The following is a 26,604-nucleotide window of genomic DNA, read 5'->3' as shown; positions in this document are numbered from 1 at the left end:
TCTACATTCGTCACAATCGTCGGTGGCCTTCAATGTAGAATGAGTGACGAAAGCAGAATAGGACTAATTTAAGAACTTGATGAAAAACAAATGGGACGACCCAAGACGATACCGAGAAAACATGACAGCTATCTTCTAGGTAGGTAATAAGTATTAAGAAAATTAACCTTTTAATATAAGTAGCCCTTAACTTTTAGTTATGTCTACAGAATTTACAGAAAAGACGTGAACATATGCAGTTTTGTGTTTGACCAAACTGCGACATCAGGATAATATCGATGCCATGCAAAAGTAACTATTCTCTAATTAGAAGATTTAGAAGTCTTCACGAGGAGTGTATTTTTCTCCAGTAATAAAAGTAAGTTCCCAGGAGATGTTCTAGAAATGTATACTAACGACACTTAGCTTACCATTGATAGACTTTATACCGTTGCAATAAGGTATACAACTTATCAGTCTACCGTGTCAACAATGTACGTATTTCTTCAGCAAACAGTGACAAGAAAATATGAAGTTGGTTGCAGTTTGCTCGAGCTTGATTAAAACTAGAAAATAGCGTTACATTTTACACGCAGAAATAGGCACCATATATTTTATTACTGCAAACACAAGTATTTTTAGTTGGTTTTTAGCAATAGGAGGCCAATATTTGAGACTTTGTAGTTTGAACTAGGTAACTTAGATATCTTAGAAATGTTTACGTATTTTGTTGCACTTTTCTACAAGAAGAGATAACTAGCCTTTAAATATAGCCAATTTAGTTACCTAACTTAAGGCAGTAAGCAAACATTTTAAAGTCCATCTTAATTTGTTATCGACATCTGTTTGGTGTTCAAATCTCAGCACTTTTTATAATTATATTATTGAGAGCGAAATGTATTAATGTATTTTAGATATCAATTAAATTAGGCAACTTAAGAGGCCGCTTTACGCTTTATACACATTTCTAACCTTTTTCCAACGTCACAATTTATCTAAAAAACTAACTGAAAACTTTTCAAAAATCGAACTTTCTAATCAGTGTCAAAATTACAGTGAAAATGTAAAACGTAAACACTCACCAACATCCCAATTTTCAGCAATTAACACCAACAACACCATCAAAATGCAGTTGATTCACGACCACCCGACATTAGCTGTGAGGAGTCAGAAGGATTCAGATTTAGAAGTGAAGGAGCGCAGGTCGAATGCTTCGCTGATGCACCCTGTGGCCAGTGGGGATAATGTGACCACGGGGCTGCCCTCGGCGCACAGACTCAAGGAGGAGCTGCCGCCTTTAGTGCCGTGCTGCGAGGGAAAAGAACTGCAGGTACCTTAAATGAGACTTTTGCGTTCCTGTAACCAAAGTGATCATATGAGTTGTTTAAAAATACTACTAGTTATTATTTTTGTAGTTTTTTGTGTTATTTGGACCCACCTAGTAAGTACTTATCCGATTACAAAGACACCTGCTCAAAAATCGGCATAAATAGCAGAGATTTTGACACCTCCAAACCTAGTAAGTAGCATGTATAGTGACGGTTTACCATTGTAAAACTCAGCAAGCCACAAATCCCATATCAAAACCTAGTAAGGGACTGAGATATACTAGGTTTTAGCCTGGTTATCCAGAAGGCTTACTAGGTTTTTGAACTGGGTATCCATGCATGGCAGACGCGCGGGGCACTGCGCCGACCCCATATTAAAACCTAGTAAGTGTTCAGACAGAATATTAATACCCAATTATAAGAGCATAATATGCTATAATTTACAGTATGTTACTGATACAGATAAAAATAATTCCCAGTAGTTACCGCCATCTCACCCACTAGGTATTTATCATCAAAGTTTAGTGGTAAATACCTAGTGGGATTTTTTTTTCAGTTGTTACAGTGGTAAAAAGTGAGAAAAAAATCTTAGTTGTTACCACTGGTATTAACTTGGTGGTAACTAGTGGGAAAAACCCCGAAATGTCTTCAATGTTGATAAGTGATACATCAGGTTCACACCTAAAAAGAGCACTTACTAGGTATTGGAGTGGGAATATGTAACACAAAACATCGGTGCTCCCATTTTCAGAGTTAGTAAGGCGCATAAAACGTGTATTAAATACAATATTATTACATAATATTAATATTGATACATGCAATAGTTACTAATCAACCCATTCATGTACATTTTTTCATTCAAATTTAAGGCTGGCGTCCACTAGACTCGCCGAGTCGAGTCGAAACGCGTAGCCGCAGAAATTCGCCTGACGAGCAATACGCGCGGAGAGTCGAATCGGCGCGCCGCGGCTATTCGTCAATGGACGCAGTTGCATAGAAAATATAGGAGGCGAATTATTGCGATTCGATTCGATTCGCCTCGGCGAGTCTAGTGGACGCCAGCCTTTAAATCAATTTTTGAGGCTGACACATTTTATGTTTTTACGCTCTCCTGTAAAATTTGGTCTGAAGCACTTACTAGGTTTTGCTATGGGACAGCCGTGCTTACGCTCCATGTGCCGAGGGCCTACCTAAGTATTTAGGACTTACCGAATTTCTTGATGGATGGCGTATACATACCCTAGTAGCATTTTCGTTGGGGCCCACGGTGCCAACGGTAGGGAAAACGTTGGGATGAGGTTCGTTCCGTAGCCAACATTAATTTTGTATTGGCCCACCATCGCATTTACCAACATTCGCTGTGGCACAGATGCCCAACAATGGGCCTTTGTGTATTTTGGTACCGTTGGCTAAACAACGATAATATTCGTTGGCCCAATGATGACAATATATCGCATTTACCAACATTGGCAGTGGCAGTGATGCCCAACATTGGGCCTTTGTGTATTTTGGTACCGTTGGCTAAACAACGATAATATTCGTTGGCCCAATGATGACAATATATCGCATTTACCAACATTGGCAGTGGCAGTGATGCCCAACATTGGGCCTTTGTGTATTTTGCTACCGTTCGCTAAACAACGATAACATTCGTTGGCCCAATGGTGACGAATACCGCATTTACCAACATTGGCTGTGGTACGGATGCCCAACAATGGGCCTTTGTGTATTTTGGTAACGTTGGCTAGTCAACGATATCATCCGATGGCCCAATGATGACAAATATCGCATTTACCAACATTGGCTGTGGCAGTGATGCCCAACAATGGGCCTTTGTTTATTTTGGTAACGTTGGCTAATCGACGATATCATCCGATGGCCCAATGATGACAAATATCGCATTTACCAACATTGCCTGTAGCATTGATGCCCAACAATGGGCCTTTGTGTATTTTGGTAACGTTGGCTAATCAACGATATCATCCGATGGCCCAATGATGACAAAAATCGCATTTACCAACATTGGCTGTGGCACTGATGCCCAACAATGGGCCTTTGTTTATTTTGGTAACGTTGGCTAATCAACGATATCATCCGATGGCCCAATGACGACAAATATCGCATTTACCAACATTGGCTGTAGCATTGATGCCCAACAACGGGCCTTTGTTTATTTTGGTAACGTTGGCTAATCAACGATATCATCCGATGGCCCAATGACGACAAATATCGCATTTACCAACATTGACTGTAGCATTGATGCCCAACAATGGGCCTTTGTGTATTTTGGTAACGTTGGCTAGTCAAAGATATCATCCGATGGCCCAATGATGACAAATATCGTATTTACCAACATTGGCTGTGGCACTGACGCCTAACAATGGGCCTTTGTGTATTTTGGTAACGTTGGCTAGTCAAAGATATCATCCGATGGCCCAATGATGACAAATATCGTATTTACCAACATTGGCTGTGGCACTGACGCCTAACAATGGGCCTTTGTGTATTTTGGTACCGGTGGCTAAACAACGATAACATTCGTTGGCCCAGTGAGCACAAATATCGCATTTACCAACATTGGCTGTGGTACTGATGCCCAACAATATCAGTTGAGTTTGCTTATGGCGTCACTAGATGGCGTTACTGTCTCCAAACATCGAAATTATAGTTATTTTCTCGATTATTCCGGATATAATCATAATATTTTTTAAAAGTAACCTATAAATCTAATAGCTATAACTATAAAATTTATACATAAATTTAAAAAATTGTATTTTACCAACATTTTCTCAATTTAAATCTCAAAAAACATAAATCTCGCTTACGAAGTTTCGAAGTGTGGTTAGTATATATACAAATTAAAGTGTATAGTAAGTGTACTTGCTTCGGCAGTACATATACTAAAATTGGAACGATACAGAGAAGATTAACAACAACTGCTGCCTAGGGCCTTCATGTGGATACAACCAATGCCTACCGTAGTGTAATTGTAATATTTATCAGCAGAGGCCCAACGTCGTATTACACAACCACTTACTTAACGTAGGGTAACTGTAGGACTCGTAAACAAAAGCCCATTACATAATTAGACTGTAGGCACACTATAAATTACACAAGTATTTACCTACGGTAGTATTGTAAAAATCCTACACAAGGCCCAACGTTAAAGTTACAATGTTGGCCCTTTGTGGGACAAGCTGTGTTGGGCCTTCAACCTGGTGCACGACTACCTACCGACCTACCTGACTTGCCGTTGGGTAATTGTTGAATTTGCAAACAGAAGCACAACGAAAAAATTGCCCTTTTTTATTTTTTTGCAGTTGGCCCTACAGCAACCCATACGGCCAAATGTAACAATTAACCAACCATCAAACAAATGTGTATAGGCCCAACCACGGCCCAACCAAAACCACCACCGTTGAATAATTGTATGATTTATTTAAATAGGCCCAACGAAAAAATTACTCTAATGGCCCTCTGTTGGGAATCTTCGGGAGGGCCTTTGTCGAGGGCCCTCCAGCAAATCGTACGGCCAAATGTAACAATTAACCAACCATCAAACAAATGTGTATAGGCCCAACCACGGCCCAACCAAAACCACCACCGTTGAATAATTGTATGATTTATTTAAATAGGCCCAACGAAAAAATTACTCTTATGGCCCTCTGTTGGGAATCTTCGGGAGGGCCTTTGTCGAGGGCCCTCCAGCAAATCGTACGGCCAAATATAACGGTTGCCCAACTAATACGTAAACAAAGGCCCAACAAAATCCCTACAAGAAAATGCTATTAGGGTATATTCTACACTAAAAGTACTGTGACAAGGTACGAAATGGGTCGGAATTTAAATTCATAAACTGTTGTAGGTACTTCTAAATCAGAAAGATTCGTTAAGGAAGAGACAGAAAAACAATATTCTTCTTTAACTTAGCGTCTGGCTGAGTCTGACTAAAAAGATTACCTATAGGATAGCGGTCTATGCTGTCAGTTTCGCAACACGAAACTTGTTGCAATTGCTAGCTCATGCCACATAGTTTATAGCGTTTCGACTGTAGTCTAAGATAAAAACAAATATTTCAGATAAACGAGGACCTGGTGCGCAGCGGATTGTCAGCCATCTCCGTCAAGCATGAGAATGTCATTCACTGCCTCAGCTCTTCGGAGGCCTGTGAGAGGATCCAGCTGATGCCGGGGATCGTGAAGGTACTTGAACATCGGTAGACCTAAGGTTTATCAGCCATATCCGTCAAGCATGAGAACGCGATTCACTGCGTCAGCTCTTCGGAAGCCTGTGAGAGGATCCAGCTGATACCGGGGATCGTGAAGGTACTTTTACCATACCTTATCACTTTGAAATAAGATTTACGAATAGTTAACATTTTAAGCGCTCTACTGCAACAACAAGCAAAAACGATACTTATATACGCCAAGACCACGGCCGCAAGCGTGCCAATAAACCTTTCTTGTACATAGTTGAATGTGGCCGCTGTAGGTACAAAATACTTACATTGAGTAGGTATTCTTGTCGCCCAAAATATCAACTGTGTCTCGATGGATAAACGTACCCCTGAATTTTGCTCTGTCGTCAACAATTTGTTGCCTAATAAATAATAAGAATTTGAGTTTTTCAGAGAGGCAATTTACTTAAAACTAGAGGATTTATTATATTAATCGATTTGCCAGTATTCGAGAACACAACCGAGTTCATAAGCCCCATTCGCACGACAGCTTTTTCAACGCGCGTTAAAAAAGCGCTTGAATCTGTCCGCACTCTAAATTCGATTTAACGACCAAGGCTTAAAGTCGAAAATCCAACAACGCTTGATAAAAAGCGTCACCGCTCTCGTGTGAATACATACAAGGCTATCCATTTGTGTCATTCAACGCTTTTTTAACGCGCGTTGAAAAAGCCTCCATGCAAATGGGGCCTAAAGATTAGTACAACGTCTAAACATAAATCATCCAAACTGTTTACCGATAAAATGCTTTTTAATCTCCCTAATGTAAATTCCTGTATCTAATCTCCATACAACGAGGTATCGGCCAAGTTAAAGTATAAAACTTGGCAACAAAGCAACAATGAGATACAAAGAACCCCCAGCCATTGTATCGCGATCCTCGAGGCTTAAACACGCAGCTTTTGTGCGAGTTTTATTTATAAATACGAGTATATATAGATTACAACAAGATATAACGTGGAGGCCTATTGTAATAATTGTAATAAAATAAATCTGTTTAAAAATCTAAATAAATTATTTACCTACAGATTGATTTCATTTTGATATGATTCGCGGTGTAACTTTTGTAATAATTGGTACAAAGGAGTGGCTCTCTGATTGTAATTAATAACTGTTCATGAATTTGATCTGGATTATGATGACAGCTAATAGATCATATAACGACAACAAATCCATAGGTACCTAACTGGTTATGAGGAAAGGAATAAGCCTAAAGGTTCCGTCACACAGGAGCGTACCTACATATACTTATGTAAAAGCGGCGCGCCCCGCTCACGCCCCGCCCGGAAAACGCCGCTGTGTGACGTCACCTTAAGGACACTTTAATTTCAGCACCGCAACTCATACCGCTGCCTGCACCGGCCGGACTTGAAGCGGGTGCCGTATATCGGCCGGATGACGCCGGACGAGCTGGAGTCACTCTTCAGGGGCCACGCGGACTTCCCGGCCTGGTCGCAGAGGAACGGTTAGTACCGTATGTTGATAGTAGCAATACTCTTCACTGTTCATCGGTGGACCTTAAGCCTTTTGTAGGTAATAAGGTTCCTTGCCGCTAAAAACCAATAGAGGGTTGCCATACGTCTCGTATATACTTACGGGACTGTCACCGTATTTAAGTATCACGTCCCGTATTTTTACTGGTCTCGTTTTTGTCCCGTGTTTTATCGACCGGTCCCATAACACAAGCCTTCTTGAGCTTACCGTGGGGCTTAGTCAATTAATAGCGCTCTAGAACAAGGCTCTCCAAACCCCAGCTCCAAAACAGCAACCAGATACACCCAAGCCCCCCCCCCGTTTCTGAGGCGCAATATGGCCCTCAGGTAAAAAAAAAGTTTGGAGACCCCTGAATTATGGCAACCCTACCAATAGTGCGTGTTCCTAAAGTTGTTACAGCCTTCTGCCACTACTCATGGAAGCCCAAATGCCTCTCAGTAACGAATCCCAATACGATTCATAATAATCAGAAAACAAAACAAAATATATCAACATCGAAGCGTCGTTCGAATCGCATCCAGTGTGAGGCGGCGGTTAGGTGCAGTTTTACACTAATGACCAAAATTATGTATTTTAAGTATACCGAATGCCTACAATAATTTGTGTAGATATTTTGCAGATAACCAAGACAAAACGCCAAGAATAACGTTACCGCCTGACGAAAATATTCTCAACCGAGACCTAAGGACAAAAGAACCCATGGCTGATGGTAAGTCACGCATGTAGTCTGTGCGGAAAGAGAAGAGTCGTGAAATGTATGGGGCACAATACATTCCACGACTCTTCTCTTTCCGAACAGACTCTATACCTATTCACATTCATGAAAGCTCAAAGGAGTGAGCTCTACTAAGTACCAAACAAAAGCAAACTCTTAGATATGTAATTCAAGATGTCCATTCAGCAGCAGAAGTTGCTAAAATTACCTTGACACGCTCTTATTTTCTTAACAATAGAGTCGCGTCAAGATCATTTTGAACATCTGGTCCGCTTAGCAACTTCTGCTGCTGACTGTCCCACTTAAACAAGTGAACTTATCACGTTGACAACGGAGTCGTCTCTCCACAGAAACAGAGACGACTCCGTTGGCTGGGACACGTTCATAGAATGGACCCCGACAGATTGCCACGTGAAGTCATGCTCGGACAGATTGCCGAAGCTAAGAGACCGGTTGGTCGACCCGTACTCCGTTTCAAGGACTCCTGTAAACGCGACATGAATGGCTTCGGCATTCCAGCTGACTGTTGGGAGGAACGCGCGGAGATGAGACCGGAGTGGCGTCGTAAACTGCGGGAAGGCATGACAAAGCATGACGAGCTCTGGCTGGACCAACTCAGGCAGAAACGAAATCGCAGAGCTGCTGGACCACCCCAGGAGTCAAGACACGTCTGTGATCGATGCGGCAAGAAGTGCCGATCGGCCATTGGTCTATACAGTCATCGCAGTCGATGTAGACTGTAGACTACCTCCTCAAAATACTTTCTTTAGTCGCTGCAACTATCATCTGCAAAGATGCTGTGGCCAATGATGATGATCACGTTGACACATTGTCAAATGTCGTTACTCTCGTAATCAAAAGAGAAGCAAATCTGTAGTTTTGCATGTAGTGTAGTCCATCGAGTCCTCTGCTTTTAGCAAGTAGCAGTCAGTCCGTTTGTACCGGCCCTATCGTAGGCACCTACTACCTAGATAGATATTTCTCTTTGATACGTAATCTGTGTAGGTATCTAATTTTATTATGTGCCTATGTAGTTGACGAGATTTTTTTTCATATACATACGTCCTTCGCTAATATGGAAACAGGCGAAACAGCATAGTAGGTACCTGACTCGAGAGAAATTATCCCGAATTTTCTTTTGCATTTCTCGAAGTTAATGAATGGCTGACAGCTCAAAGGGAATGATTAATTATGTCGTTACGTTACCGTCCTTTATGAGATGAGCCTTAATTATACCTAGGACTTCGCACTTCATTATATGAATAATATCTATAGTGCCTTGAGCACCTAATAGTACCTACCGCTGAAAACATGTATGAGTCGACAGAAAGCAAGATTTATGGGGTGTTTGATGTACAATATTAAATGTACCTACCTTACCTGTACTCAGCAAAGTTGTTAGTATAGCATATCTCTACATACAAATATGTAGTAACACTGGATCATTGCCGCGAACATCAAAAATCGTAACGTTAGGTACCTGTCTGCGTATTCGAGCGATAGAAAGGCAAATAGACAAACGAACAATAAAGTCCTTGGCAATTATTATTCTTATCAGATGGTGGGGTCTGTCTTGTCTTAAATTAAGTACCTACTTATTTATTATCTGCTTGTTCTTTTTTAATTGCCGTTTTAATGTGTTTAATCAGACATTTAGAGACTGTATTCATATCAATAAATTAAAATATTGCCTGTAAAACAAATTGACACACCCTTGTGACAACTTGTGCCTTATATCCTAAATAAAATTTTTGTCTGAGGCTCCTGCCACTTTACCCTGATTAGTTTATTCGTGGCAAAGAAATAACAGATAAAAAAGAGGAGCAAAAAACACGCACAACATTACAATATGGTTACATAACATAACAAGTAATATCAGCCTCGAAATGGTCCCGATTCAGCATGGAGTTAGCCTGGATGGGGCAACGCTGGTCTTCCGTCGGGGCCATGGACGAGTGAAGCACGGAAACTAAGTACACAACACATTTACGTGTCGGCTTTAGAGACATTTAGTACAAAACTAATTAACCTTACAGATAACGGGTTAGTACTTCACCCGATCCCCGAGATCAGATCGGGCGCCGAAGATGTCCCGGACGGCATGCGACTGCACGGCGCCCGTGCGCGACTGTACACGTCAGTCCAGGCGGTTAAAGCGGGGGATCATCGCGAGTGAGTACAAGCTGTTTTGTACCTTAAAGCTGGGGCGTTAGAGTGGAAGTCCAGTGATCAGATTGAGCAGAAGATGTTCCGGACGGCATGCGACTGCACGGAGCCCGTGCACGACTGTACACGTCAGTCCAGGCGGTTAAAGCGGGGGATCATCGCGAGTGAGTACAAGTTGTTTTGTACCTTAAAGCTATGGGGCGTTAGGGTGAAAGTCCAGTGATCAAATTGAGCAGAAGATGTTCCGGACGGCATGCGACTGCACGAAGCCTGTGCGGGACTGTACACGTCAGTCCAGGCAGTTAAAGCGGGGGACCATCGCGAGTGAGTACAAGCTGTTTTGTACCTTAAAGCAGGGGCATTAGAGTTAGAGTGAAAGTCCAAATATCAGAGCGGCCGTATATGATGTTCCGGTTGCCCTAAAATGTTCACAGCAAACCGGTTGAAGTAAGTAGAAGCCATTCTGTACTTTACGGTTAGGACATTAGAGTTAAAGTCCAGTAATCAGGTCAGGTGGGTCAGACGTATAAGGAAATTCCTTCAACTAAAAGAACCTCCTCTTTTCAGAAGTTGCGATTCAGTAACCGAAGCACTAGACAGCGGCATAACTGAAGATGTGGCGGAGGACGAGGTCCAAATCAAGGGGGAGCTTCAGATCATACTCCCACCAAGGCCAGAAGATGACAACGCCGACTTGTCGACATCGACTACTGCAAGCAATGTCACCTCTAGTACTAATAGTTGAACTTAAAATAATAAGCTATTAAGAAACAGTAAACTAAGGATGAATAATGATAAGCCGAAAAATATTAAAATATTAAATATAAATAATGTGGGATTTGAGAAACCTATACTTTGTGAAGCGATCAAAGAAACAAGCATTAGTTATATAAAGTACCGTAAAACATAGTGATTAGGCGACGAAGACTAAATTATAAAGTATACAAATATGGGAATGTCGAAAACCGTTGGGGAAGGATTTGTCAAACGACAACATAATAAGAAGGGAAAGTGTTAAAAGCATCAGTGTTAATTAACAACAACTCGAGAAACTTTGGGAAACGATTTGAGAAACAACCCAAAATATATTACCTAAGTCGAGAAAGATAACGTGAAGATGCGAAAATACTGAACAACAAACTTAGTGGCAAAAATTACGAAATTCAGAGTTATTTTGTACGCATTGTTGCGTGAAAATTGTGAAAAAGACTGGTATCTTATAACGAGAACATAACAGAAGAGAAAGAACAACACTCAGGATCTGAACCAAAGAAATTAAGGAAGGTAAATTCTACTTACATTCGACGTGGCGAAATAAAGAAAAATCTACAATTGTAAGACGTAAGCGTGTGCTCCTTTTGAAAGTTCGAAATTGAGACGCTAAGATTATGGCAAACAAAATAGCCAAATATAACGTGTTAAAGGTCCTCAAACGCTACAATATAGGGGCCAAGATACGTTTGGGATTGCTTAAGATAGGCCAAACTTTGAGGAGCGTGGCTGTAGTAGCTGCCATGTACGTTGGATGGATTCTGTTTGATCTGATTACTATATGAATAGAAGACATTTTGAGTTTTATTTTCTTGTTATCCTATAGCAAGCTCCTTAGATTGAAATCGACTGTTTTTTTAAGGCTATTATAGAGGGGCAAAGTAGGACTTTGAATTTTTGTCATTGATGTATCTCAGGACTGGCGTTACGGGCAATAAGAATGGGGACAGTACAGCGGTGTGGACACTACAACGCGATTGGTTGACGAGTTCGCATCACGCGCGCGATTGGACGCAACTAGTGAGTGACCGTGAATTAGTGAGTGACACTGCTGAACTTGTACCATTTTAGTACCCGTAAGGCCTGTCATGAGATAGATGTCAACGATTATTGTCTCATTCTGCGGGGTCATTCTTGAATACGTTTAACACATTTACTATCCGCATGTGCGTTCACCTACATACAGGTTTGTTCCTAGGCCACGCCCCTGACAGTGAATGCGTTAACATTCCACCTTCGAGCAACACGGAAGGGAGGCCGCATTCGCACTATTTCCCCTCAGCCGAGGTACAAGATTAGCGCGTCAATTTAATCTAGCGCGGGTAATAAAACTAGTTGCACTTGGATTTTTCACTAGACCGAGTCCAGACGCGCGCGTGAACACTGCTGCACATAAATGCCTGTTTGCTCGGTTTTTTGTTATAAAAAGAGGTCGGGGACATCAAATTTACAAAAAGAAAGTGTTACATTTCACATGTAATATTTGTTTTAACATATCATACGTTAAATTACATTTAAATACAATTATTATATTTTAGTCTCAAGTAATTGTTGGATTTATCGATTTTGCTCGCTCAGTACAAATTGCGGATCGGTCGAGCGACAAATTCGACTTCTCATCTCTCAGAATACAATGACATACTTCAACGAAAATGTGTTAGTGTGCGTGTTGTGACACTAGTCACTCGTCCGTACACAAAAATAGATCGAGGTTTGCAAGATTTGTCTTTGACGTGTGTCATTTTCTATGTATTTGTGTCGTCATTACAGATTGGATTTTGTATGTAAGTGTGTGAGAAATGCGACTGTGTGCACCTTTTCCCCCCGCGAAAAATGGCAGAAAGATTTGTACGGCGAGATATCGCTTGGGCCCCTCCCTTCCGACATGTCGGAAGCCGGTGTTGCTCGAAGCATTCCACCGAACCGAACTCCACTGCGTACGTTACAGCTACACTCAAAAGTATCTATGCAGATACGCCAACGTGACGTTATTAACCCTTCACCAGGCTGACAGTCCAAAAATGACAATCGAATGTGAATAGATCACATTTTTGAAGTGTCATATGTGGGAAATATATATCCTTTAGCCTGTAATACAGTAAAATTATACATTTTGTATTTGCGTCAAATCCGGTAGTTCTGATTTTTTGCAGGCTTGTTTATGATGTTGACCCAATGAATAATCCAAGTTTGTGACCTCGAGCGCCGAACGCAACTTGGTCAAAAATCGAATAAACCGCAATTTTTTTAGATTTGGGCGATTATAACCCTAAATTACTAGTTTTTGATAGTAGCTTCCTATGGCGTTTTTAAAGTAGACTAAATTTGCTACAATAAGACACTAGAATTGTCTCTGTACATCTAATATTTTCCGAGATAAAGCCTTTCAAAATTTTATAATTTTACATCAGTTCTTAGCTATAATATAAGGGTTAGGTAGGTAAATTATATGGAATTCATCACCGCCACGTTCTACAAAATATTTATATTCCATAAAAAAATGTATGAGTGCCTAGGTATTTTGAAAAAAAAAAAAAAAATATTGAAAATTTATATTTTGTAGAACGTGGCGGTGATAAATTACCTACCTAACCCTTATATTATAGCTAAGAACTGATGTAAAATTATAAAAATTTGAAAGGCTTTATCTCTGAAAATATTAGATTTACAGAGACAATTCTAGTGTCTTATTATAGCAAATTTAGTCTACTTTAAAAACGCCTTAGGAAGTTACTATCAAAAACTAGTACTTTAGGATTATGTTGGCCCAAATCTAAAAAAATTGCGGTTTATTCGATTTTTGACAAAGTTGCGTTCGGCGCTAGAGGTCACAAACTTGGATTATTCATTGGGCCAACATCATAAGCAAGCCTGCAAAAAAACAGAACTACCGGATTTGACGCAAAATAGCCAGGTTACAAAATTCGACAAACTTACTGGGTTTGTTCTAGGGTAGCTGTCCTAGGGGGTTTCCCATCTGGCCTAAAGAGGAAACATGACATGCTACGCCATTAAACAGGAAGCTTAGAAAGAGTGTTCCGCGGCAGTATCTCGCGAACTGTAATTAGATAGGAACATATGGCTAGTATTTTGCGTGAGTTACTGTCGCGGCGCTCGCATACTAGGCCTACAGTTCACGCGCGCTTACTTATATCATTCTGTCGTCGTCATTTCATTCCGGGCGATATTAGTGGAAGGGATATGTATCGTGAAGCTTCGTAAAAGTCAGCTGCCGTTCCGTAGGTGGATCAAAGAACTGTAACTAACCATTTAAGAAGACCTTAGACCTTGTTAATAAAACAAAATAGTCAAGTGTGAATTTATATTGAATAACTTTCTACAATATTATACAGCAAACTGTATTCGTACCCACACTTTCGCTTCCCAGTATAACGCACCAATGCTATTCGGTTCCGATTTAAACTAAATAATTTTATATTAAACTCAATTTATACATCACAAGTGCATTACAATTACTAATTTAATTGCACTTTTCTTTAAAGCGAATTATTTTGTGTAGATTGTTATAGAGTAATGATTTTCACTAGATATTTCACCAAATTCATTTAATTATTCAGAGTTCTAAGAGTGCCAAAGTCAAGGAAAATCGTAATAAAATAGCAATTTACAAAATGTCCCATAACAGAACCCTTTAAAATGTTAAGGAGAATTATGGTAACCTGGTACAGTCAGCGTCAAATATATTGTAGCAGCCAAATAGTTCGTCGCACTGTACTAAATTTATGGTGCAACGAACTATTTGATCACTTTTTCAGTTATATATTTAGATGCTAACTGTACCTACCTATGAAATTGCAATTTTGTGATTGATTTCTTTGACATTTGCACTACATTAAAACTATAACCTTTAGTGTAGATTTCGGCACCAGAGTCAAGTCACATACACGCAATAGTTTACTTTATTACAATGTATTAAGGTTCATTTTATACTTTACTCAATTCATTGACTTATTACAATAAGTACTGTGGTGTATGTGTAGGTAGTCTTGCATCTACTGTGTGTGAAAGTTTCCCTTGTTTTTTTTTTCTCAAACTTTCTACAACTTTTCTACCTTTCTGGAAACATCGCAACTTGCACCTCAACTCTCGTGCCGACACCTATAGGTACAGTCAGCAGCAGAAGTTACTAAGCCGGCGAGATGTTCAAAATGATCTTGCCACGACTTTATTGTTAAGATAAAATAAGCGTGTCAAGGTAATTTTGAACACCTCACCCGCTTAGCAACTTCTGCCGCAGACTATATTAATATATTTAGGTAGGTATCAGTTAAAACATCTAGACCGCAGTAACCAGTGGCAGGCTACAATTTTCTAGGAACGTGCATAATATTCATATTTGGCCGCAATCGTCTAATGCAGCGGTCGGCAACCTTTTAGCACCCAAGGGCCACATAGTAGTTAACGAAGATGACGTGGGCCGCACTTTGGTAATATTTGTGACTTTAGCAGACATTGTCGATCGTCAGTACTACATACAAAATAGCCAGGGAGGCTCGCGGGCCGCAAGAGAGAGATTGGCGGGCCGCATGCGGCCCGCTGGTTGCCGACCACTGGTCTAATGTAAGCGAAGTTAATATTGTCATGTCATTACTAGTTCAGAGTATTAACCAAAGTTACTGGCATATGTATAATCGTATCACATAACTGAATAGAGTGTAACAAAACTGTAAAAAATGTCGTTTTCTAAAGTTAATAATGTACAGTCAAGGAATTTAAATTCCGACCCATTTCGTACTTTGTCACAGTGACAATCAATATGAAAGCCGCTAGAGACCTCATACGGTTGTCATGCACTGTGACAAAGTACGAAATGGGTCGGAATTTAAATTCCTTGACTGTAGTACAGTCCTAGTATGGATGCCTGTGAGAGTATTCAATACTCTCATGTTCCTAACTTTTACAGTGCTAGAATTATAAATTTGCTTATTGACAATTTTTATTTTATTTTTTACATGGATTCAGTTAAGTTCAGTCATTCCTGGTACAAAAAGTACTGAGGTTGACTGAACTAGCATGACAAATACGAACGTTTCCGAGAAAATACAATAGAAAACAAATTATGCACTACATTTGTATCCGTTTACTAATTGTTATATATTGAAACCCTATTGCCTTAGCAAAATTTTAATAGTAGCACTGTAATTTGAATAATCCATAAGTTTTCGTGTTCAATCATAAGGCAAGTAACAAATAATAAAAAAAATATGAGTAATTATGCAAATCTTGCCACGTTTCGACATCAGATGGTCCCGACATTATCCACGATACATTGAAAGCTACAAGCATACGTCGCGTTACAATAAAAGAAAATACTCGTAAATATATGGGAATTATCGGGGCATGTAGTGATTTAATGTAAACAAGTTGTGATGTCGAGAACCGTAGAATAATGAAAGTTGATAGAAAATATTAAAAACTTCTTATTCCTCGTGTTGTCCCGGCATTTTGCCACGGCTCATTGGGATCCTGGGGTCCGCTTGACAACTTATCCCATGATTTGACGTACGCACTAGTTTTTACCAAAGCGATTGCCATCTGACCTTCCAACCCATTGGGATAGAAAAAATTAACAACAATAAAAGATTAGTATAATATTCTAAATTTCTTTCCTTTTAGTAGCTATGCAAAAACGGAGAAAATATTTAATTTAAGAAATTATATCTAAGTTTTGACAATGATATCAACACTATCAACATACTACCTAATGCCCCAATAATTCCCACGTTTGTTAAATATAAAAATTATAAACAAAACTCAAGCAGATACAACATGATTAGTATAACTTAGTAACTTTTTAATTTCGTTATTGCTTATTAGTTTAGTCCCAAGACAAAAGAATACTGACACGCCATGCTAAAGTAGATGGCGCTAAACAACGCCATACGATTTGTGAAAACTGTCAAACAACGTTAGTGCCTGACAATATTTATACCGCTGAATAGCGCCGTTTATTTCAGCTGTCAGTACTGCCGCTACAATTTATTATCCATTGCACAGTAAAGTACAAAAGGCGGACTTATGCCACAAGGCATTCTCAAACAGTCAACCATCAGCCAAACGGATTTAGTGGTACAATAAAGAGTACTACTGCAATGTACTACCCAGAGGCAGCACTAGCACAAAACCATAAACCATAGAGTAACTTTATGCCGAGGTTTTCACAGAATAATTTGTTACTAATAAATATGACATTGATGCACCAAGGCGGTTTATTTAGAGTTTGTGCTAGAGGCGCCTACGCAGAGTTTTTCTTAATATTCCCTATATTTAAAAAAATACTTACTTTGCGTGTCTCAATATTCATTTGTCTATGGTTTACATTAATTTCATATGGCATTATATACAACTTACGGCAAATGGACCAGCCTAATCTACATTTGTGTCGTTTTCAAGGAAAAGGTACCACAGTGTCGCACGCTATTAGGACGTTCTGACAGAATTTTGGTATAAAGATACAAGCAATTTGCGTCCTTATGGTAAGCAACACAATGGTACTTTTGGCTTGCAAACGTCACATTTACACGAAAATGCGTTGCTATCTTCAGTTGTCATCTCCATGAAGTTTATCTATAATTCTTACACTAAGGGATCCCGGTTACTTTTTATACAAAATACACCAACATGAAATAATATGATGATAAGATAATATTCGTTATGTACATACATTGTGTAAAACATCAATATGTACATTGATTTACAACGATTATGTGTTTGTACCTTGACTGTTTTGGGTTTAACGTTAAACAGGGAAATATACATAGGTTATATTTATATTACAAAAGATTTTTAGGATACGCCATAATAAATAATACAATTGAAAGAAAGTCATATGAGTTACCACCAATTTATTAATTATACTTAGGTTATATTTAAGAATTTTCATTCCAAATCACCATACAATGTTTTAAATATAATGCACCAATTGTTAGTACCTAGTAAATTAACTAGGTACTTCGAGAAAATCGTAGTAACATTATTATAGTAAGGTGTATTCGGGTAATAAAAATCACTAATATTTTATTGTAATGAGTCTCGTTTCTGAATTATCCGCCACTTTTTAGTCTTTTTCCTTTCGGAACTACCCCAATACACCTTACGTATATAATTGACCTAATACAATCAACGAAAGTTTGGTTAAATTACATAGAAAGATAGTCTGCGGGCCCACCGCGAACCACGTTTGACGTGTTGCCTTTTTGTCGCACTTGTAAATTCGTACGTAAGTGTAACAGGGAGGCAACACGTCGAACATGATTCACGGTAGGCCCTCAGGTGTCAAGATTGACTTAGTTAGATCAAGATAAGTCTGCAGCGATTTTGATAGCCCACGCAGTGCAAGTGTTATTTATACGTCATAATTTCATACAAGTTTAACGTTTAAAATAACACTTGCACTGCGTGGGCTATCAAAATCGCTGCAGTCTTTTCTTGGTCTGACTCTAGTTCATCGCATAATAGGAATAAAGGGTATGTAATACTGTAAAGGGCCACAGTCAAGATACAAAAACACCTACAGCTCCCTTGCGCAGGCGTGATAGCTATTACTTAAGTAATACACATATTGCGTTCACTCCTACCCACATTCAATTGATTACTTTAATGCATTAAAAACTTCGAATTTCTACCATACTATCATACAAAATTGGAGGTACACATTAAATTAATAAAAAATCTTTACTCTAAGTAATTTAAATAAACATACAAAAAAATAAATCAATCGATACAACAAATCTCTAATTTAATTAAATAATGGAATAATTGATTTCTCATTTTTTTTGTGAAAGTTCACAAACTATCTAATCACCGATGTGTCATCGGAAAGTTTCCTAAAATTACGAAATTTCCACATGGAATAATTTCGGAACTTCTCGCAATTTTGTATGAGGAACCGCTAGGCGCCCAGAGGCCTAGGAAAAGGACTGACATTCCATTGTATTTTGACAAATCAGATTTGCGTTGTTCTTGACAAGTTTTGCCCTGTAGGCGGCTACCTGTAGCCGCCTACAAAAGCCTTATCCTGATAAGGCTGCGTTTCCACCAAAGAGTGAAGCGTACCGAGGGATGTGTTTGTTAAGAACCAATAGAATTACTTCATTTACCTATCATTGCTCAGCGCAGCCCTTTCTATTGATTCTTAACAAACACAATACATTCGCATATTTCTGGTTGAAACGCGGCCTAATGAAATATTTATTTCTTGTGAAATTTTCCTTTTGCAAATTTTCGAAAACTCTCCGTATTCCACATCTGTATATCTAATAATTGAATAGTCCTCGCTGTTTCGGACAGTCTTGCATATCGCACCACACTGAGCGTTTATTACGCGACGGGCCCGCGTTGGACACTGGTTCAGGAAATTACAAGATTCGACGGCACGGGCAGCGTACTTAAATTAAATGGCATCGAAATCCTCACCTGGAATAAAATAGAAGTATATTAGATTATTGAGTTTTTCAGCATCACATTATATTAATTTGTAACAATCCATATATGCCGACTACTCGTCAGTCCAAAACCTACTTCTAGGCATGTATGGGTTAATAAAAACATCACATACATACTTTTTTGTCTTTTTTTTGACTTCATGGCTAGCGTAGCTTCACAAGATATAAATTCATATGTGAACAATAATTGTACATACGCACAGTAGCCGACAGTTAGCAGATTTGTATACTATGTCAGCCATATGTTATATCCTGCAAGATAAGGAGGAAGGAAGCTTAGGACTGGGCCGCTTCTTTTTACTACAACATCAAATACTTCTTCGAATAACAACTAAACTTCTTCTCCTTGCGTTTTGTGTGTGTGTTTGTAAGGGACCCCCAACATCTGGCGTCTTTCGAGCGTCGGCGTCTGTCCAGCGCTTCTGAAGATAAATAGCTAGTGTCTAGTTATCGACAGTTTACGGAATACAATTACGTCAGGCAACCTTAATTTTATAGCGCTTCGTTTTATTTTACATGTAGCTTTCTCAAAACACTACTCTCTCTCTCTACTGTAGCGTGTCAAGTGCCAAGTTTAAAGAAAGAGGAACTGGCGACGCAGCAACCATGTGTAATACACGAACCATTTCGAGCTACTTTTCCCGTTACAACTTGAACTAATAACGCAACCATCGCTTTCGGTTAGAAACCGCCGGACGGAAGCCGCGGCCTCGGGCGCCCGGTACACTCTTTATTTTATTTTATTGGTTTAATAAGGCTGAGATGATGATGATGATGATGATGACCAGTAACTGTTACACTGACGCATACATAAAGTTTATTAAATGCTTAATAACTAAGAGCTTAGTGTACAATAAAATTGAGGTAAACACTGCATGCAAATTAAAATGTATTACTAAGCGAAATTTAATTACTAACTAATTACTTAAATACTATGCTGTGAAGCTGACGTTTAGGCTTGTTTAAAGGAGTGCAAAACATATCAATTTTGTTATGGTTGTTATGCAACTTACATAGTCTTGGGATGGGGGAATTAGATCCAAGGACAGCCCTTCGGAAAGGTAGGGATCCGTCACTCTTGGCAGCGGTCCGTCACAAATGAACTACGAGCTATCGGGTTGAGCTGGAGCGAGGCCAGAAGGGTCGCTGAAGATAGGAAGGAGTGCCGCGAGCTTGTGAAGGCCCTTTGCACCTCTGGGGTGCCGTAGGAGCAACAAGTTGAAGTGTATCAGTATTCTCACCGTGGCAGCCGGGCCGCCTACTCCTGCGCTCATAACTTGTGGTTGCTGGTGAGCCACGTGAGCCCCTCGTACAGCCCGTCGCCCGTGGTGGCGCACGACGGCTGCACGTACCAGTTGCGGTCGCGGATGCGGGTCAGACCCAGCTTCTCTTGGATTTCGTGAGGCTTCATCGCTGGAATTGAGAAGGGTTCGGTTAATACATTATGTCGTAGGAAGCGATGCTAATTGGCAATGCCGTAACCACATGAAGTCTACTATAATCAAATTTTACTAATTCCAGGCACTCAGTGTTTTGACGGCCTCTCGGTCAAATCCGGACCCCTCTCGTGCAAGGGGCCGGTGATATTTTGCCCACTTTGCCACTCTATAACTATGCCATTGGCCATTGCTAATAAATAGGCAGTTCAGAAAGTCGTTATACCTGAAAATAAACTCCACAAAAGTTATAAGCGACTTCACTTACGAAGAAATGGCGACTTGCATCATTGAAATAGAGACAGTTTTGAACTCTCGTCCTCTCACCACATTTTTCGCCAGTATCATCACGTCCAGTATCATTAGGACGTCCACCCACAAGATGCACAGACGACCTTGTTAAGGTCGCCGGAAGACGCTGGATGCGGGTCGCTTCCAACCGGCACGTATGGACGTCCAAGGAGGAGGCCTATGTTCAGCAGTGGACGTCTTATGGCTGAGATGATGATGATGATGATCATCAGGTCCTACTAGTTGTCAAAAATAAGCATGATGGCGTCAGTAAAATGGTGGACAGCTAGAGGACGGAGTAGTGGGCATCCACCGACCCGCAGGGATATACTGGATACTACTGCTATCTAGCAGCAATATAACCAATAGCTGTATCTACACAGGTGCCTATAATTAGGACGGCGGAAAAACGTGCAGAATAGAGAGAATAGGTACATACAACAATAACCTCATGTGGTCACAACCTTCAGTCATGAGGAAACGCAGAAGTAGATAATGTGGATGGCTTACCGTCGGGCAAGTCTTGCTTATTGGCAAAGATGAGTATGATGGCGTCGCGCATTTCTCGGTCGTTGATGATCCGGTGGAGCTCCTGGCGCGCCTCGTCGATGCGGTCGCGGTCCGCGCAGTCCACTACGAATATTAGACCCTGAGTGCCTGGAATTGAAAACAAAATTGTTGAATATGTGTACGAATCTTATTAGAACGCAACATGCATAATATGCATTGCATCTCGTGATTTTACCGCCCAGGACGTGAAACATTTATTTGGTTGAGCACAAACTGTCACCCAAGGATTGGCTGTAACCCTTGGAAGTACACTCTTTTTTTGAAAGACTTGAAGACCCTCACACTAGTGGCACCAGAGCAGAGTTAATTCCAAATTTCTAGTGTCACTGTCGGTCCGCCCATCACGTTTTTCCGATTCCATTTCGGATGGTTAAAATTAGGAACTTTTGTAAGAATGCCACAATAGGAACACCATATTCTCTCTGTTTTGGAGAGCTAAGAATTACGGACATAAAATAGTCATGTTTTTACCGTTAAATTTAGTTACTTACATAGCGCATTTACCTTTAAAATCACATTTGAGTAGTTAGTAATCCTACAAACTACCCATTTCACTACGACAAACACTAATATTAGGAATAAGGTCAAGACCAATAATATATAAATATATTGTACAGGCATTTCACGGCTGATTTTAATCCTCTTACAATGTGAAAGAATGTAACAGCATGTATTGACCGGTCAGTTTTTAGTACCGATACAATAAACTGACCGATAAACCTTATGGTAACGAGTTAAGGTCCATAGTCAGTGAAGTTAGTACCAGACAGCACGGTATGTTCACGAATAAGTGAATAAGGCGGTACAGTTGAATAATTCAGTACTTAAACGGACTTGTACTAGGAGCGAAGTGTTGGAAGTGTAGGCTGGTGGCCTAATTCTGAATCCGATTGAGATTCGAGATGAGTCTCCACTAGTATTGGGATGATGTGATATGGAATAACTAGTACCACTAATCTGCTATCTTCTAGCCACACCTTGCTTCTCTTATTGACATAGTGACGATACTATTATTAGTAATGACAAATTGATTGGACAAAATTATTCTTTTAGTATCTGGGATCTAATATAAGGTTTTTAGAGACGCCATAAAAAACTGACAAGCAACAAAAAAACTTTGCCTACTAGAAAACTGTCTAACACACATCATATTTATTTATAGACGAGCGTTGTGCATCTAATCTGTTGATTTATTCGGAGCAGGTGCCGAGGATGAATCGAGGGAAGTGACACCAGGAAGAACAATTGGACTTGATTATCACAATAGCATACCTACGCTAGAAGCTCTTGAAACATCGGGTGGCTTTTGGTTATTTTTAGAATATAGGCGCAGAGATCTTGCGAAAACGGCAGAATGGACTTGAATTAACTATATTTGACACACATCGTTTTTAACTCAGAATTCTGTGTATATGAGGACCTAGAGTATAATGGGAGATGCAATAGATAAATAGACGTTTGAGATGGGAGCAACTACAGCTGGAAGGGGGAACAAATGTTTTAGGTGATTAACACACTGCTATCGTGATCTACCACGGTAAAAGAAGCGACGATTTCGTCGATCAGAGCTTAAGAAAAAAATCATGTAGTGTGACAAAGGGGTTGGGGGTCATCCATTAATTACGTCACACGAATTTCTAGGTTTTTTGACCCCTCCCCCCCTCCTTGTCACACTTGGTCACATTTGGCAAACCCCTCCCCCCCTAGTGTGACGTCACATTTTTTCTACGAAATCGCCAAATCGAATTAAGTAAGTACCTAAGTATTATTAATATTTTTTCAAAATATTTTTGACGATATAAATATTAGTAATTTTATAATACAAAACTGCTTAGGAAAGAAAATTCAACGAAAAAAAACGATTATCGTTTTAAAAACCTGTTATTTAAATGTACAGCGAATACAATAATTTAAATAAATTTTCGGTTACTGATGAAGTTAAAGTGACGTCACAAAGTTTGTATCTCCCCCCTCCCCCATGTCACAATATGTCACATTTTCTTGACCCCCTCCCTCCCCCTAAACGTGTCATGTAATTAATGGATGACCCCTTGTGCATAAATCACGCGAGGTGTTTTCGGCTACTTTTTGACCCCCCCCTCCCCCCTGGTGACATTTGGTGAGGTTTTTCGCTACCCCCCCTCCCCCCACACAACCTCACGTGTATTTTTTTTTTATTTGACCAAATTTTAAGAAAAATTGTATTTAATATAGAAAATCTTGTTTATTTTTCTATTTTCGTTAAATAAACTCGCTATTTTGAAGTGCATAGTGAAGATTTATGTTTAACGAAACCGAAAAAAACTATCTACTCATGTGGTAGGTGTTTTTTTCCAAGTTTCGTTCACTGTAGAAAAATACACGTGAGGTTTCCTTATACCCCCCTCCCCCAACGTGATCTATCGTGATTTTTTCGTGACCCCCCCACCCCCTATCGAACCTCGCGTGATTTGTGCACAACCTCAAAGGCGCAAAGGCTTCGGTGGCTCGGCGGCCATCTTGAGCGAATCGGGCGGTGAAAAGAGCGTTTGAGGGAAAACCGATAGGACGCCGCCAGGTCGGTCGACCTATCGATGGGCGGATGTGGTGGACGCTGATCTGCGCGAGCTCCGGGTTGAGAACTGGCGAGAAACAGCACAGGACCGGGATCAGTGGCGAGCAGTCGTGTTGGAGGCCAAGACACACTTTGGGTCGTTGCGTCAGAGGAGTAAGTATGAAAGGAATAAGTACCTAAGTAAGTTTATTTATCCTTACCTGTATAGTAATGCCTCCACAGCGGACGTATCTTGTCCTGCCCCCCGACGTCCCAGACGTTGAATTTGACGTTCTTATACGTGACCGTTTCCACGTTGAAGCCGACCGTGGGTATCGTTGTGACTGACTGACCTAATTTTAGTTTATATAAAATAGCTGAAGTGCATGTTAAGGATAATATTTATGATTTTATACATATTCAAGGCCATGATAACCCAGTTATATATTATGTGTAAAGTTGTAGGAAGTTTATGTGTATTTATTATTAATGTAATGTATGTTAACGCATTAATTGTAGTTAATTTTATTTGAGTGTAGCAAAAATATTTACTGAGGCACCGCCCGAAATGTGTTTATCCCCTTTAAACGTGTGTGTAGATAATTTTGAGCACAGTGTTCGTATACATCATTTAGGTCTGTTATCGATTGTATATGCCTTAGGGCTCATTTAGACGGCGCACGAACTCGCATGCGATTTTAGTTACATTGCGGACTGCGCACTGTTGGTTACCGACAACCGATCGATCAAAAACCGCAATGTAATGAAACTCGCATGCGAGTTCTTGCGTCTAAATGAGCCCTTAGGCTGAGTACATGGGTAACACAAACAAATGACTAACCATCACACCGCTTAAACATTGCACACACATACGTGTACGAAAGTGCAGTAGCAAGACTAGCAAGCAGCTGAGCGTAAAATGACCCGGAGCCATCGCGTGCATATCACGATTGTATCACCGGGATAATTGCTCCGGGTAAATGGGTCAGAGTATCGGGAAATGCAACGGAATTTAAGTGTATATTGCTGATTTAAGCGATTTTAGTTCATGTACAAAATTGTACAGATACAAAAAAATACAAAAGATATGATGCTGATGTGCGGCTAACTATGTATTTAATTTGTAACACACCACCAATTTGAACCACGAAATCTGACTCCATAACTTCTGGTCATAATACTCATAACTATTTCTGAATTAATTGTAGCTAAAGCTTGCGGTAAAGTAATATATCTCGACTTCCGAAAGGTAAACGAATGTATAAAGCAAAAACGGAACGCTACCGGGCCAGGAAACGTGGGCAAGAGGCCAAATAAAGAAGCATTTCTGCATTACTCCGTACTTATTTACGGTACCTTTCTACTTAAAACATTTCATTTTAGGCTTTTCTATAGACCGACAAGGAATTTTAGAAATTAAAAAGTGGCAACATCGTTAGTGTCGTCCCTTTTCCAAACCAATCTAAGAAAACGGGACGACACTACAATGTTGCCACTTTTTAATTTCTACAATTTCTTGTCGGTCTAAGTATATCCACGTAATCGTTCCTATTCTACGAGTAGACACCTCTTGGAGGATATAAATATAGCCAAACGGAGACGCCTTGTCTGTAATTTTCTGTACAAAACAGTCTGCCGATATTCGACGCACGCGCCGTTATAGGGCCAAAGGAAACCACATCTTGAAGCGGCGACAGCGGAATCTCGCGGTAAATTTTGGCCCATTATGAGGCGTCAAACCAAATATTTAAGAAATCTGTACTGTTTCGGCAAGTTTAGTTCTTACTTTTGAAATTACTAAACTACCTCTGTGACTAGTTATTTCGACGTATTTTTTATGCACGAGGTGTATGGGAATGTTTACTTGCTCAAAGAAGATATTTTTACAAATAAAACAATGTAACTAAATAATATGTGGTACCGAAAGTTTTCAAGCTAGGTTAATGTAGGCTAGGTTATACAAGATAAGGCTTTCTTAGCTTAAGTACCTAGTCGTAAAATACGGCCAGGCCAGCACGCGAGTGGTGAATGTGTGTAAAGAAAAGAAGGATTAGGTACGATACATAGAGGTTCGGTTAAAACGATTTCTTTAGAAAAGGGCTTGAAGTAAAGTTAAGCCGATTTTACAAGGATCGCTTTCAAACGCTGAAGGGGCATTCCATGAAATCGTCTACCGTTTGTCCCGTACAAACGCGAATTTTCTGAAGATTTGCAGGTATAGGAGTTTCTTTTTTTTATGACAAATAGTCAAAAATATGCACAGAAAAATAATCGATTGCTTTAAATGCCGAAAAAAAAGTCGCAACACAGGAAATAAAATGCGTTTGTACGGGACAGCCCGTGGAATGCTCCTGAATAGAAATAAATAGTGATTTTATGCCAAAGGCCTTTTTTGGGTAACTTAGTCAGAAATGTTAGGCATATATATAATTTTATTTATTCTCACGCCCTCCGAAAGCTAAAAATACTATATGAACGAAACAAAACCCTAAATAAGTTAAGGAACTTTGAAACTTTTTAGAACGAGTTTTAATCTTAGGCCCTACGCTACAATACGTGGCATTAAGCAAATTATGTTGAATCTGACTAAGACGAAGCGAATAAGCCTACCAAATAATG

The 26,604-nt window shown here is 39.8% G+C and overlaps 2 protein-coding genes across 2 annotated transcripts in view; one reads left to right on the top strand and one right to left on the bottom strand.

Moving 5' to 3' along the window:
• The first annotated feature begins 1,021 nt into the window (after window positions 1-1,021).
• LOC134680411 (uncharacterized) lies at window positions 1,022-11,485 on the top strand. The gene is made up of 6 exons (XM_063539544.1): window positions 1,022-1,309; window positions 5,387-5,509; window positions 6,877-7,009; window positions 7,658-7,747; window positions 9,790-9,925; window positions 10,487-11,485. The coding sequence occupies exons 1-6, from the start codon at window positions 1,106-1,108 to the stop codon at window positions 10,662-10,664; spliced, it is 864 nt and encodes a 287-aa protein (XP_063395614.1). The 5' UTR covers window positions 1,022-1,105; the 3' UTR covers window positions 10,665-11,485.
• Window positions 11,486-13,998: 2,513 nt separating this feature from the next.
• Window positions 13,999-26,604, bottom strand: part of LOC134680406 (ADP-ribosylation factor 6) — a 113,215-nt gene continuing 100,609 nt past the window's right edge. The window contains exons 4-7 of the mRNA XM_063539540.1: window positions 24,207-24,362; window positions 21,393-21,539; window positions 20,397-20,568; window positions 13,999-19,126 (exon numbers count right to left, since the gene is read on the bottom strand). Of these exons, the coding sequence (XP_063395610.1) occupies window positions 20,426-20,568; window positions 21,393-21,539; window positions 24,207-24,362 (446 nt within the window). The 3' untranslated portion in view covers window positions 13,999-19,126; window positions 20,397-20,425. The remainder of the gene's footprint in view (window positions 19,127-20,396; window positions 20,569-21,392; window positions 21,540-24,206; window positions 24,363-26,604) is intronic.

Source organism: Cydia fagiglandana, chromosome 3 (genome assembly GCF_963556715.1).
Source record: "Cydia fagiglandana chromosome 3, ilCydFagi1.1, whole genome shotgun sequence".
In the NCBI taxonomy this organism is placed as follows: domain Eukaryota; kingdom Metazoa; phylum Arthropoda; class Insecta; order Lepidoptera; family Tortricidae; genus Cydia; species Cydia fagiglandana.
Note: the sequence above shows the minus strand (reverse complement) of the source record. Positions and strands in the feature narration are given on the sequence as shown.

What these genes read in the sequence shown, in the direction of transcription:
- LOC134680411 (XM_063539544.1), top strand. Translation starts at nt 1,106, where the DNA reads ATGCAGTTGATTCACGACCACCCGACATTAGCTGTGAGGAGTCAGAAG. An exon ending in AAAAGAACCCATGGCTGATG is followed by an intron (nt 7,748 to 9,789) that starts GTAAGTCACGCA and finishes TTAACCTTACAG; the next exon opens with ATAACGGGTTAGTACTTCAC. An exon ending in AAAGCGGGGGATCATCGCGA is followed by an intron (nt 9,926 to 10,486) that starts GTGAGTACAAGC and finishes TCCTCTTTTCAG; the next exon opens with AAGTTGCGATTCAGTAACCG.